The 14,164-nt window shown below is 55.5% G+C and overlaps 1 protein-coding gene across 6 annotated transcripts; it reads left to right on the top strand.

Annotated features, from left to right (window-relative positions):
* Nucleotides 1-2,045: 2,045 nt before the first annotated feature.
* Nucleotides 2,046-13,070, top strand: SNAPC2 (small nuclear RNA activating complex polypeptide 2). 6 transcript variants are annotated; one of them, XM_039497345.1, is made up of 6 exons: nucleotides 2,046-2,103; nucleotides 5,469-5,685; nucleotides 7,003-7,122; nucleotides 7,414-7,482; nucleotides 8,458-8,767; nucleotides 11,915-13,070. In XM_039497345.1, the coding sequence occupies exons 2-6, from the start codon at nucleotides 5,479-5,481 to the stop codon at nucleotides 12,421-12,423; spliced, it is 1,215 nt and encodes a 404-aa protein (XP_039353279.1). In that variant the 5' UTR covers nucleotides 2,046-2,103; nucleotides 5,469-5,478; the 3' UTR covers nucleotides 12,424-13,070. The 6 variants fall into 6 exon arrangements, with proteins under 6 accessions (XP_039353279.1, XP_039353278.1, XP_039353276.1 ...); XM_039497344.1 differs by having other exon boundaries at nucleotides 2,061-2,117; XM_039497342.1 differs by lacking the exon at nucleotides 2,046-2,103 and adding an exon at nucleotides 3,749-3,884.
* Nucleotides 13,071-14,164: the final 1,094 nt, after the last annotated feature.

Here is a 14,164-nt window from a genome sequence, read left to right as displayed (position 1 = left end):
GTGTTAAGGGGCACCTTACGTGGGCCAGGGCCGACTGCCCCACCTGTCCGTGGAGTTCTGCTGCAGTCTTCACCACGATCGGCCCCACTCCACCAGCTGTGCCACTCCTCCAGCCAACCCGTGAGCCGCTCCAGCCGTCCCTGCAAACCGCTCCACTCCACTTGCTATTCCATGGGCCACTCCAAACCATCCCACAAACCACTCCACTCACTATTCTGTGGGCTGCTTCAACCGTCCCACAAACTGCTCCACTCTGCCAACTGCTTAACAATAGATCTTCAGGCTCCCCAACTAGTTAACACAGCACTCAGTGATCTCAGTTCAGTAAGTTTAGCTCTTTTAGTGATTTCAGCTTGTAGTAGGGGAAGCTCTAGTGCTGATACACCATTAGCCCAAAGTGAGTTCAGCTCAGCAGCCTCTAGATGGACTCCTAAAGGAATCAAAATTAGCTCTGCTCTTCAACAGTAAAAGGGAAAAGAAGGAAGTGCAATTGGTGTTCCAAGACCTCAAGAGAGACCCATACCATCAAGTACACACTAATTCCCAACCTCTCTCAATTCACTGGGTTTTGGAACCCATGTCCCTTGTCTAGCAAGTGCTACTTAGTTGATGGTGAGATCCTATCATAAAACAGGTTCATAGTCCCTCATTTACATAATCAGGGTAACGACACTTTATTCCTCCTGCCCCAATAACAGAGAAATTGGAGATCCCACAGCTGTCAAAGTGACCAGTTTAGGCTGCCGTGGGCTATGCTAGGTGGGGTGGGTGTGCCTATGCAAACGAGATCAGCTCCTGAAATTCTTTTCCACACTTGCCATAATTCACCACCAGATATCAGGGTAGAGCTCATCCTGACTCTGCTTACAGTTGAGAACAAGTTCAGTTTGAAAGGTAGTTTATAAGCAATTTATTAATAATTTGGAGCTTCCCTGAAAGTTTTTATTACCCCAGGCAAGGAATAGTCACCAGTAAAAACCAATGTCTTCATTTTAATGTCAAGTGTTACTTCACACATTATCATCTTAAGTCAGGAGGATTGGGGGTGACTGTTTATATATTTAGCACAGAGCACGTGATTTTATGTACTTATGTAGCATTTGTATGCTTGGACATAGGGATCAGGCTACTGAAATAGCAACGCAAATAGGGTGAGGCAGTGAAATTGTGGTACATTCCCTAAAGTCTCTATCACACACACACACCTACTAGTAAATAGAAGCCTCTCCAACACACAGGGGCGGCTCCAGGCACCAGCATGCCAAGCGCGTGTCTGGGGCGGCAAGCCACGGGGGGCGCTCTGCCGGTAGCCACGAGGGCAGCAGGCAGGTTGCCTTCGACAGCCTGCCTGCCGTGCTTAGGACGGCAAAATACCTAGAGCCGCCCCTGCCAACACATCATCAAGGATCTACGACCTATCCTGGAAAGCATGGAGCAGCGCTGCACATCCAGCCCGAGGGGCCGGTCCCTGGGGGGCTGTTAGGGGGCTACCCCGGGGAGAGGCCTGGGGGCTCCGGGCGCAGTGTGCAAAAAGCCCCAATAACCGGAACCGCCCCCTGACATCAGCGGCAGGGCAGGGACTGCGACTCCCGTGATGCACCGGGGCGAGGGAGGGAGGGCGAGCGGGGACTGTAACTCCCTTGATGCACTGGGGCGGGGAGGAGCTTGGCCTGCGACTCCCGTGATGCATCGGGCCCGGCATGGGGCCGCGCGTCATTCTGTTGCGCTTGCGCTCACACCTCTCCCTCGGACTCAGGGCAGCGCCTCCTACGGCAACTTCCGCTTCCGGCCTTACAGGGCCCTAGTCCTGGAAACGGAAAGTCTCGGGCCCCGCAATGGCCGATGGGAGATGGAGGCTGGGTGACACTAGATTTCCCATAGTGCCGCGGGGCCCGCAATGGCCAGTGGTATATGCAGGCCGGGGGAACACTATGCTTCCCACAATGCATCACTTCACTTCTCCCCTGCCCGTTCAGGTTTTCTGCCATGGGGCTGACGCCAATCCTTGGAGCGCTTGCTGTGACGTCATATCTGTGCGACAGAGACGGAAAGGAGTCCTCGCTCCTGCCCCTACGCCGGCCAGTGCCTGGATTCCTCCCCAGGGTCCGTGTGAGGGGGTGAGAGTGAGGTGCTACATACTGTGTGTGTGTGGGGGGCTGTGGGTAGATGGGGGGCAGGTGCCCTGGAGAGTGAGTGTGTGATGGGGGGCTGTATGCAGTGATGAGCTGCCAAATTTTTAACAACGGGTTCCCTCCTCCCTCCAAAATTTTAACAACGGGTTCCCTCCTTCCCCCCCCCTCCGGGGGGGGCGTGCCCCATCCAACCCCTCATGTTCCTTAACACACACACTCCGAGACCCCTGACCCATCCCCCCCTTCCCTGTCCCCTGACTGCCCCTTGCCGCCCCACCCAACACCTCCTCTCATTCTCAATGGCCCCCCAGAACCCCTACCCCATACAACTACCCCTTCTCTCTGTCCCTGAGTGCCCCCACCACCTCATCCAACCCTGCTCTTTCCTGACTGCTCCCCTGGACCCTTGCCCCCATTCAATCCCCCTGTTCCCTGCCCTATGACTGCCCTGACCCCCTATCCACCCCCCCACAACCCACCCCTCCCTGCCCCCTTACCACACTGCCTGGGGACCGGGTCCACTCTGCCAGGACCACGACCGGCGCCACGGGCCCGACTCCCCGGGCCGACTCGGCACCGGGCCTGACTCCCGGGCCGGCCCGACTCCCGGCCGGCCCGCACCGGGCCCGACTCCCGGGCCGGCCCGGCCCGGCGGGCCCGACTCCCGGGCGGCCCGGCCCGGGCCCGACTCGGGCGGCCTGGCCCGCCCGACTCGGGCCGGCCCGGCCCGACGACCGGGGCCCGACTCCCGGGCCGGCCCGGCCCGACGCACCGGGCCCGACTCGGGCCGGCCCGACGCCCGGTGCCGGGGCCCGGGGAGTCGGGCCCCGGTGCCGGTCGTGGTCCTGGCAGAGTGGACCCGGTCCCCAGGCAGTGTGGTAAGGGGGCAGGGAGGGGGTGGGTTGTGGGGGGGTGGATAGGGGTCAGGGCAGTCATAGGGCAGGGAACAGGGGATTGAATGGGGCAAGGGTCCCGGGAGCAGTCAGGAAAGAGCAGGGTTGGATGAGGTGGTGGGGGCACTCAGGGACAGAGAGAAGGGGTAGTTGTATGGGGTAGGGGTTCTGGGGGCCCATTGAGAATGAGAGGAGGGGTTGGGTGGGGCGGCAAGGGGCAGTCAGGGGACAGGGAAGGGGGATGGGTCAGGGGTCTCGGAGTGTGTGTGTTAAGGAACATGAGGGGTTGGATGGGGCACGACCCCCCCGGAGGGGGGGGAAGGAGGGAACCCGTTGTTAAAATTTTGGAGGGAGGAGGGAACCCGCTGTTAAAAATTTGGCAGCTCATCACTGCATACAGCCCCCCATCACACCCTCACTCTCCAGGGCACCTGCCCCCATCTACGCTCAGCCCCTGTATGTAGCACCTCACTCTCACCCCCTCACACGGACCCTGGGGAGGAATCCAGGCACTGGCCGGGGAAGGGGCAGGAGCGAGGACTCCTTTCCGTCTCTGTCGCACAGATATGACGTCACAGCAAGCGCTCCAAGGATTGGCGTCAGCCCCATGGCAGAAAACCTGAACGGGCAGGGGAGAAGTGAAGTGATGCATTGTGGGAAGCGTAGTGTTCCCCCGGCCTGCATATACCACTGGCCATTGCGGGCCCCGCGGCACTATGGGAAATCTAGTATCACCTAGCCTCCATCTCCCATAGGCCATTGCGGGGCGCTTGCTGTGACGTCATATCTGTGCGACAGAGACGGAAAGGAGTCCTCGCTCCTGCCCCTACGCCGGCCAGTGCCTGGATTCCTCCCCAGGGTCCGTGTGAGGGGGTGAGAGTGAGGTGCTACATACAGGGGGGGGGGCTGTGGGTAGATGGGGGGCAGGTGCCCTGGAGAGTGAGTGTGTGAGGGGGGGCTCTATGCAGTGATGAGCTGCCAAATTTTTAACAACGGGTTCCCTCCTTCCTCCAAAATTTTAACAACGGGTTCCCTCCTTCCCCCCCTCTCCGGGGGGGGGGGGTTGTGCCCCATCCAACCCCTCATGTTCCTTGATACACACACTCCGAGACCCCTGACCCATCCCCCCCTTCCCTGTCCCCTGACTGCCCCTTGCCGCCCCACCCAACCCCTCCTCTCATTCTCAATGGCCCCCCAGAACCCCTACCCCATACAACTACCCCTTCTCTCTGTCCCTGAGTGCCCCCACCACCTCATCCAACCCTGCTCTTTCCTGACTGCTCCCCGGGACCCTTGCCCCCAGTCAATCCCCCTGTTCCCTGCCCTATGACTGCCCTGACCCCTATCCACCCCCACAACCCACCCTCCCTGCCCCTTACCACACTGCCTGGGGACCGGGTCCACTCTGCCAGGACCACGACCGGCGCCCGGCCCGACTCCCGGCCGGCCCGACTCCCGGGACGGCCCGGCCCGGCACCGGGCCCGACTCCCGGGACGGCCCGACTCCTCGGCACTGGGGCCCGACTCCCGACGGCCCGGCCCGACTCCCGGGACGGCCCGGCCCGCACGGCCCGACTCCCGGGCCGCTCGGCCCGACTCCCAGGCGGCCCGGCACCGGGCCCGACTCCCGGGCCCGACTCCCGGGCCCGACTTCGGGCGGCCCGACTCCCGGGCGGCCCGGCACCGGGCCTGGCACCGGGGCCCGACTCCCGAGCCGCTCGGCCCGACTCCCGGCCGCCGGCCCAACTCCCGGGCCGGCGCCAGGGCCGGCCGCTCGGCCCAACTCCCGGCCGGGCCGGCACTGGCCCGGCCGCTCGGCCCGACTCCCGGGCGGCACCGGGCCCGGCCGCTCGCCCGACTCCCGGCCGGCACGCCCGGCCGCCGGCCCGACTCCCGGGCCGGCACGGGGCCCGGCCGCTCAGCCCGACTCCCGGCCGGCACCGGGCCCGCCGCTCGGCCCGACTCGGGCCGGCACCGGGGCCCGGCTGCTCGGCAGCAGCCGCGGGGCCGACTCCCCGGGCCGGCGCTGGGCTGGAGGGAGCCGCGGTCTGGGACCGGGAGCTGCTGAGCCAGCCGCACCTCCCCTCCCCCTCCGCGCCCCAGCTTACCTGCTGGCTGCCTCCATGCTGCTTGTTCAGGCTTCCGGCGAACATCTGATTCGCGGGAAGCAGGGGAGGGGGAGGAGAAGGGGGCAGAGCAGGAGAAGAGTGGGCGGGAACTTTTGTTAAATTTAGCAGCCCTTAACAAGCGGTTCTAAAATGGCTGCTAAATTTAACAACCGGTTCGTGTGAACCCGCTGCAGCTCACCCCTGGCTGTAGGTAGAGGGGATGGCTGGTGGGCGAGATGCCCCAGAGAGTGGGCGGGGGCCATAGATAGATGGGATAGGTAGATGGGAGGATCCGGGGGCTTTGACCTCTGACTCCTCCTTTTCTCCCCCTGCAGAGCCTGAGGCATGAAGCCCCCAGTTCGGACCCGCTCAGCCCCCACACGTTACGAAACGGGCCCCCCTGCATGCCATGCACCCACTCGGGCCCTCTGGACGACACGGGAGAAGCGGCAACTGATCAAGACCCTGAAGGCCCTGAAGGCCCAGGCCCCTCAAGGGGAGCTACAGGCAACGCTGCTGCGGGAGCATTTGCCCCGTAAGAGTGAGGCTGAGGTGAGCGGGGTCTGGTCCTAGTCAAGCTGGTAACTGACCAGGCCAGGTTCAGAATAAGGGTAATTAGGGAACAGCACTCTCTGCTAACAAAAGAGAGAAGGTGCCCAATTTCCTGGTTGGCTTGGGAAGGGAGGGCCACCATCGTATTACCCTGCAGGTTCCTCTCCACTGTTCAGATTGGGGTGGGGAAACCTAGTGCTGCCTGGCAGCAGCTCCTCTTATTTCTATTTATGTTGGCCTCTGATTTTGGCAGCACTAGAGGGGTGTTGGCTTATGCATCTCCTGTAGCTATGGGGTTTTGCAGGCTGTGGGCTCCTGTGGGTGATATCTTGCCCCTTATCTACCACTGGCAGTCACAGCTCCCCCCGCCAGCTTTCTCCACAGCATTTTCTATCCAGATATCTTAACGGTTCCCATCACTGTAGAACCTAAGCCAGGGGTGAGCAAACATTTTGGCCCGAGGGCCTCATCAGGGAATAGGAATTGTATGGGGGGCCATGAATGCTCAGAAAATTGGGGTGCGAGCTTTGATGTGGGGCTGGGGATAAGGAGTTTGGCGTGTAGGAGGGTGCGCTGGGCTGGGACTGAGGGGTTTGGAGGGTGGGAGGGGGATCAGGGCTGGTGCAGGAAAGGGTGCAGGTTCTGACGGGAGATGCGAGTGGTGGGGTGGGACTGGGGATGAGAGGTTTGGGGATGCAGGAGAATGCGAGGGGGATCAGGGCTGAGGCAGGGAGTTGGGGCATGGGAAGAGGCTCAGGGGTGCAGGCTCTGAGTGGCGCTTACCTCAAGCGGTTCCTGAAAGCAGTGGCATGTCCCTTTTCCAGCTCCTATGCAGAGGCGTGGTCAGACAGCACTGCACGCTGCCCTGTCTGCAGGCACTGTCCCTGGAGCTCCCATTGGAGTGCTGAAGGGGCCCATTGGAGTGCGTAAGAGCTGGAATGGGGCCATGCCGTGGCTTCCGGGAGCTGCATAGTGAAGCCCCTGACCCGCTTCCCGGCCGGAGCTTGCCGGCCATAGTTTGCCTACCCCTGACCTATATGCAGACGTCACCTCCTCTGGCTTTTCAGGCCTAAAACTTTTTTGGTCCTTCTTATTAGTTGTACAGTCCTTTTGCAAGTTCATCCCATTAACTCATTGCTGTCTGGAACCAGAGAGGGTTTTGGGAAAGGTGGAATGGACACCCAGTTCAGCTGCAGCTATGTAGTCCAGTTGGGATAGAAGGCATTCAACCACACCCTTCCCAGCCCACCCATGAGCTGTTTATTGGAGGAGGGGCATCTCTGTATGCTGCTATGCCTGAACTTCCCCGTTTTGCAGATTCTGGCCTTCATCCACCAGCTGAAGGGCCGCGTAGCAAGGGAGGCCATACAGATGGAGTATCGCCGCTGCCGGGAGGAGCAGACACGCAAGGAAGCTGAGATCCTAGCTCCTATCGAGGTATGGCTTAGAGAGAGAGAGAACCTGGGAATCAGGGCTGGTGTTGTGTGGGGGTGGGCAGGGCTGGTTTGTCTGTACTGCACCAGGGCAAGGGTGAGTTTGATTGTACTGTACCAGGATGGGCTTGAGGCACATGGCATTTGCCGTGAGTCTGCCCTTTCTGGAGCTGTCCCTGCCTCACTCTGTGCTGTCCTTTCCCTCTGCTGGCTGGGCTCATGCTTCTCGCACTGTGGCTGTGCGGAAGTGAATGGGTGCCTGATTCCAGTGCACTCACTGAAATCTGCCTTTCAGGTCTGGACAGATCTTGCTGAGAAGCTGACGGATAAGCTGGAAGAAACCGTGACAGCAGCTTTCTCTCAGGTAACAGGCATCAGCACTCAGTGACAGCTGCAAGATCCCACTGGGGCCAAGAACTCAGCAGGGTCAGAGACTTCTACAGAGAATGGAGAATGGAAAATCTGGCCAGTGACAGGGCTCAAGCCTGCCAGTCCCTTCTGGTCGCTAGTAGGAAACATCCCTGCTACAGGCAGGCTATTCCATCAGGAATTTTACCACATTCTGCTGTGCTCACATGGCCTCATTGCTGCAGTGGCCAAGCAGCAGTTCACCCTTCCTGTTGGTGTGGGGGAAACTGAGGTACATACTGTGAAACCACTTGCCTGACATCATGCAGCAGGTCCATGGCAGAGCTCAGAGTAGAACCTAGCTGTTCTGACATTGAGTGTTGCTCTCCCAACTGCTGCTTTCTGTGCAGCTTAGCTACGTAAAGGTGACGAGATTGAAGTAGGGCATGGGCAATGGTAGCTCTGCCACCTGTCCCAGCAGTGAGCAAATCCGTTCCCTTGCCATGCACCTCATAAACAACATCTCCTCTCACTCCTGGACATCAGAGATTTCCCCCAGAGAGCATCAGGCTGTTCAAAGCCCCTGTAGCTTATTGCAATGCATTTCGTTCTGCTTCACTGTGCTGCATGGTGGCTGGCTCTCCTGGCCCAGTCTCACCCTGAGGAAGGTCTGCTGTGGGGTCAGGGAGTGCCTGACATGGCGGGAGGCTGCCCTGGGAGTGTCTGGCATTTCTGGAAAGGGGGTCCCCATTCCTTCTTCTTCCTGAGCTCCTACTTGTAGCTAGACAAATTCAGAGTAGAAATAAGGCACAGCATTGTAACAATGATGAGAATGAAGCATTGGAACAGCTAATTTTAAAATCAAGAGTGGAAGTTTATTGAAAAGATCTGCTCTAGTTCAAACATTAATTAATTCAGGCGAGTTCTGTGGCCTGTGTCATGTAGGAGGTCAAACTAGATTATTCTGTCCCTTAGAATCTCTGAATTTCAGGTTCTGACCATCGCAGTCACCGAGCCGCTCGGTTTGCTCCACTCAATTCCCCAGAAGCTGACCAGAGCTGCAGAGAAGAAGGTCCTTCCAGACTCCTCGAGCCAGCGTGATGCATCGCCAGCCCCTGATGATGCAGCAAGGAATGGAGATGCTGCCCCAGGCCCCCCCGCAGCAGCTCAGTCCTCCAGCACTAGCACAGACCCAGGTGTTCATGGGGAACCAGAGAAATTCAGTGTGGACTTTGAGAAGATCTACAAATATTTATCGATGCTCTCCAGGGACATCAAAGTGCCTGAGCTCTCGCCATGTGGTGAGTTGGGATCCAAAAAGCTACATGTTTGTGATCTTCAGGGAGGGAACCAGCTGGCTGTGATAGCTGTCACTCACCCATAGCGTAGCTCAGTGTGTGACACCAGCAAGCCTTGGTGACGTGTACTGTTACTCGAACTGTGGAAATTAATCCAAGGCCAGCTAGAGGCTCACAGGCACTGTATGTGTTCCCTGGGATTTTGTAACCATCACTTGCTCATTGCCAGTCAGTAGCTTCCTCCAGAGTCTGGAAATTGATCTGCTCCCTTGCCTGTTTCAGGACAAGGGGAGCGTTTGCTATGTCCTAGCACCTGCCTCCACTTTCCTCTTCGTGGCATTCCTGGCCATCCTTCTTGCAGACAGTGCTGGAGGGCTGAGTGGGTGCATGTGCTTAGGGATCCCTCTTGTGCTGAGATGGTGGGTGGGAGAGTCCTGGTCCACCTCTGTCTCCTCCATTCTCATACTTGTATATTACTTGATAAGTGCTAGTCACCTTATAAACAGAGACATTGTCCTCAGACTGAGGTGAGCAAGGCAGCAGTACATGATTCCTGGCCTCCCGTGAGCAAAGGTGAGGAGGGATAGCTCAGTGGTTTGAGCATTGACCTGCTAAACCCAGGGTTGTGAGTTCAATCCTTGAGGGGGCCATTTAGGGATTTGGGGATTGGTCCTGCTTTGAGCAGGAGGTTGGACTAGATGATCTCCTGAGGTCCCTTCCAACCCTAATAATCTATGATTCTATGAAAGCATTGGCTCCTTCAGATCCGCCAGCTGAAAACACATTCCTTTCCTTAGTGAGCATTTCTGTGGTGAGATTGATTGGAGCATTGTAGCCATGTGCTGCTTAATCAAGATGTCCCATGATCCTGGCCGTGGGGGGATTTTAATGGGGCCAGGGAGGGTTGTCAGCCATTTACTGCCACTTCCTCTACTGACTCAACACGGGGACTGAGGGACCTGAGTGTGATTGAGATGGGGAATTAGTGCAGAGTGCGTGCGTGAGTGAGTGTGGAGCCTGGGGCATGCATCTGTTCATGCTCGTGGATCCAGGGCCAGAATGTAGCCTCTGTTCTGCAGGCATGAGTGACAAGGTTCAGGATGGCCAAAAAATCAACAATTTTAAAATAGGGGGTTTTTATATTTAAGTTCAGCACACTTTTCTTTTTATAAAATAAACCTCTTTAAAATTGACAACCTATGCTGAGATCAAACCCTACTATAATCTATTACAATTATTTAAATAACAAAAAATATTCAAATAGTGCATGTTTGCTGCCAAATTTCAAATAAAGTCAAACCACTGGCTTGGTAAAAGTCACTGGCCAAGCACCTGGAATTAGAGTTGGTTGAAATTTAATCTCTTCTCTTCCGTATGAGGAGAGATTAATAACACTGGGCGTGTTCAGTCTAGAAAAGAGAAGACGAAGGGGGGTTATGATAGAGGTCTATAAAATTATGAACCATGTGGAGAAAGCAAATGGATAAGTGTTACTGACATCTTCACGTAAGACAAGAACAGCAGGAGTAAAAGAAACACAAGAAAGTATTTTGTCACACAACGCACAGTTAACCTGTGGAACTTGTTGCTGGGGAAGTTGTAAAGGCCAAAATTATAGTTCTTAAAAAAACTTCAACAACTGCCCTGTTCTGTTCATTCCCTCTGAAGCATCTGGCACTGGCCACTGTCAGAAGACAGGATACTGGGCTATATGAACCATTGGTTTCACCCAGTATGGCCATTCTTATGTTCTTAAACAAGCTTTTGAAAGCAGTACTCTCTCCTGCAGGTGCAAAGAGAATATTTTCTTTCAGTTGATTCAGCTAGTTCAGTTCAATGACTAACCCATTCAAAATTGAGACACTGATAGAGAGTTGGAAAGCTTGTTTTCCTCTTGCAGTCTATGAATGAAAATAAGAGTGAGATGTATTAGTTCTAAGACCACAGTTTTAAATACAAAATGTTGTGATAAACTTACTTTTTTCTTGTGTATCCAGCACATTTAAGGAGGTTTTTTAAAAAACAATTGCAACATGCTGTTTTTATGCATTTAGCTGAATTCCAGTTTCCATCCAAATGGAGTTTATCAGAAATCATGGGTAAAAAATTGTCTAGTAAATAGCAATTGCATCATTCACCATTTCCTAACATAATTTTCTGGTTAGCAAAAAGAAGCACCAAGTTGAGTGAAAAGGGCATAATTAGTTGCAAAGCTGCATGCTTTAATGGTTTCCAATCAATGAGAATCAACCGCTCTTTAGGAAAATAACTGAAAAGTACAATGCAAACCAAGATTAAAAACAGATTACCGAATCTAGTCGTTCATAAACCAAATCTTTTTTAGTAAAAAAGAGAAGCTCCAGAGGAGGGGGGCGGCTTATGAACAGGTATAGAGAGGGAGAGGTGGGACACAGCCCCTCCCCCCAACTGAGGGAGCAAGGAGAGACAGCACAGCCAGAAGGGAAGAGCCGGGGTCAGAGTCTCTCCGTTTCTGGCCACGCTGCTCTCCCCCCAGCCTCCAAAGCCGTTGCAGCTCCATGACGCTCAGCCCTGCCCCCCAGAGCAGGCTGTGGCCGTGCCACCCTGCCCAGCTCACTGGAGCGTGCTGCGACTGCGCCGCCTGGTCTGTCCCGCTGGAGCAGGCTGCGGCCATGCTGCCCAGCCTGCCAGAGCAGCTCCAGCCAGGCCAGAGACATTCTCCCCTGGCTCTCCCCAGATAAGCTGGGAAGGGATGGAATGGGGAGAGTGTGGGGGTCCTGGGCTAGGGGTGGGATCATCTGGGGGATGGTCACAGGGGTTACTCCCCAACTCCCAGCTTCTCCCCCGCTCCTCAGCATTTCCCCACCAGTTGCTGTTCTGGCCCGTCAGGGTAAGCAGCTGGCGCGCCAGGGCACTTTTTGTTTACTTAGGTTTACCTCTGTGCCTGCGGACGCTCAAGGTAAACAAACCATCTTGGCCCACCAGCAGCTTATCCTGATGGCCCGGGAGCCAGAGTTTGCTGACCCCTGAATTATAGGGTCGGCTTATGAACGGGTCATTCACATTTTCCATTTTTACTTATCCATCTTGGTGGATGGGAGGTGGCTTATAAACAAACTGGCTTATGATCGAGTATTAGACCAGCCTGACAAGGTCCATTCTTCCTTCCAGAGTCTGCCGTCGTCCTAGACCTGCTGATGTCCCTCCCTGAAGAGCTGAGCAAGCTGGACTATGACGGATTGAAGAGGCACATGCACAGATCCTACAGGGCACTGACTGCTCGGCAGCCAGATGGGAGCAGGAAAGGGTCAGATCCCGGTGCCCGTGCAGGAGAGCTGGCTGCTGATACGCCTTCTGCCAGTGTCGCCTGTGAGAGGCCTCCCACTGCTAACCTGTCTGTGAGCTGCACAGCCCCAGCAGAACTAGCGCAGCCAAGTGACAACCAGGAAAGGCCCAGCAGGTCAGGGGAATGTGAGCAGGGAACACAGGAACCTCCCCAGCCCAGTGTGAGCCCATCCTCAGCCCAGCGTTCAGCTTCCCATGGCCAATTGCCTCCACCCGTCCACAGTCCCGCTGCAGATGCTCAAAAGTCAGTTTGGAAGGATCTGGGAATTTGCCCTTTGAACTTGTTCCTTGTTCCCTTGGAGCTTCTGGCTCGAAAGGGGGACAGTTTGGAGTGAAAAGGCTGGTGGTGAGTCTTGGTTTCTCAGAGCGGCGATTCAGGCAGCTGTTTCATGCTAGTTCTCTACACCAGGCCTGCTCTTGTGCTGCGGTGGGGACCCTTTAAGGGCTCTCCTGGCCCTGGACTGCAGTCCCTGGCAGGGATACAATCTCGGGAGTGTCTTTCTCCTGAACAATGGAGTTTTATTGAAGGTAAGAAGTGAAGTTTCATTAGCAGGAAACAACCTGGATTTGCTTGGCCCTGTGCCCAGAGTTCCATGTCCCAGCTCTGGTTGCTGGCAGGGGCTTGGCAGTGGAGTGGGTGATTGATGCCTGTTTCTGAGAAGAACATGACAGAGCTGGGTTCACAACCTTCAGATCGTGTTGACTAAAGTCCTAGTTTGCTACTGATGTGAAAATGAAGTTTAGTCTTTCTCCAGAAGGTGCAAAGGCTGAGCTGTGCAGCTCACCGGGGACTGAAACAGACTCTTTTGGGTTCCTATCCACAGCCCTAAGGCTTTGTGGAATAAAACAGTGTATTCGCTCTTGGTGCATGGGCTGTAAATACTGTCGTTTTCAGTTCTCTGGGCTCTGCCTGAGGAGCCTGTTCTGGTCTTTTCCTTAAGTATAAATGTATTTAAAGTGTGGAATAAAGAGCTTAAAAACATCCTTCTTGAGGTAAAAGTCTCCCTAATCCTCCCTTCTGGAGCTGGAGGGAAGGAACTGGCTGTGACCTGCTTCTGGCAAAGCCCTATTCCTTTAACAGGCACAACTTGAGCAGGCCAGCACTGTGCATAGGGTGCTCCTTTCTAGGAAAAGAACCTTTCTTGTCAGCATAGGTGGTGTGTACAGTGAAATGCTACATGGTGCAGCATAGACAAATTCTCACCACCAGAAGTTGGTCCAATCAAAGATCATTAAGGTTGGAAGGGACCTCAAGAGATCATCTAGTCCACCCCCCTGCTCAAAGCAGGACCAATCCCCAAATGGCCCCCTCAAGGATTGAGCTCACAATCCTGGGTTTAGCAGGCCAGTGCTCAAACCACTGAGCTATGCCTCCCTCCTTGCCATATTATTACCTCTTCCACCTTGTCTCTTCAGTAGCTTCTGTCTAACATCCTCCAGTGATACCAGTGAAATGGGAAGCAGGTTATCACCATATGATTAAACCATATCGTTTTTCCCAAATACAGAACGAGTCAGGAACCTTTTTAATAGAAACCAAGCCCCAGCTCAAGCACAGCACCTGTCCATAATCATCAGCGCTATGACCATCGCCCTTACCAAACAGATATGTAGCTACGGGTATGTCTGCACTACGGGATTATTCCGATTTTACAGAAACCGGTTTTTTAAAACAGATTGTATAAAGTCGAGTGCACACGGCCACACTAAGCACATTAATTCAGCGGTGTGCGTCCATGTACCGAGGCTAGCGTCGATTTCCTGAGCGTAGCACTGTGGGTAGCTATCCCATAGTTCCCGCAGTCTCCCCCGCCCATTGGAATGCTGGGTTGAGATCCCAGTGCCTGATGGGGCAAAAAACATTGCCGCTGGTGCTTCTGGGTACAGCCTCACCCCTCCCTCCGTGAAAGCAGCAGCAGCCAACCGTTTCGCGCCTTTTTTCCTGGGTGAACTGTGCAGACGCCATTCCACGGCAAGCATGGAGCCTGCTCAGCTCACGACTGCAATCATGGACGTTTTAAACACCTCGCGCATTCTCGTGCAGTCAATGCTGAACCGGGACCTACAAAGCCAGGC

The sequence above is a fragment of the Mauremys reevesii genome, linkage group 13 (genome assembly GCF_016161935.1).
Source record: "Mauremys reevesii isolate NIE-2019 linkage group 13, ASM1616193v1, whole genome shotgun sequence".
NCBI lineage: Eukaryota > Metazoa > Chordata > Testudines > Geoemydidae > Mauremys > Mauremys reevesii.
This window is presented reverse-complemented; position numbering and strand designations above follow the sequence as displayed.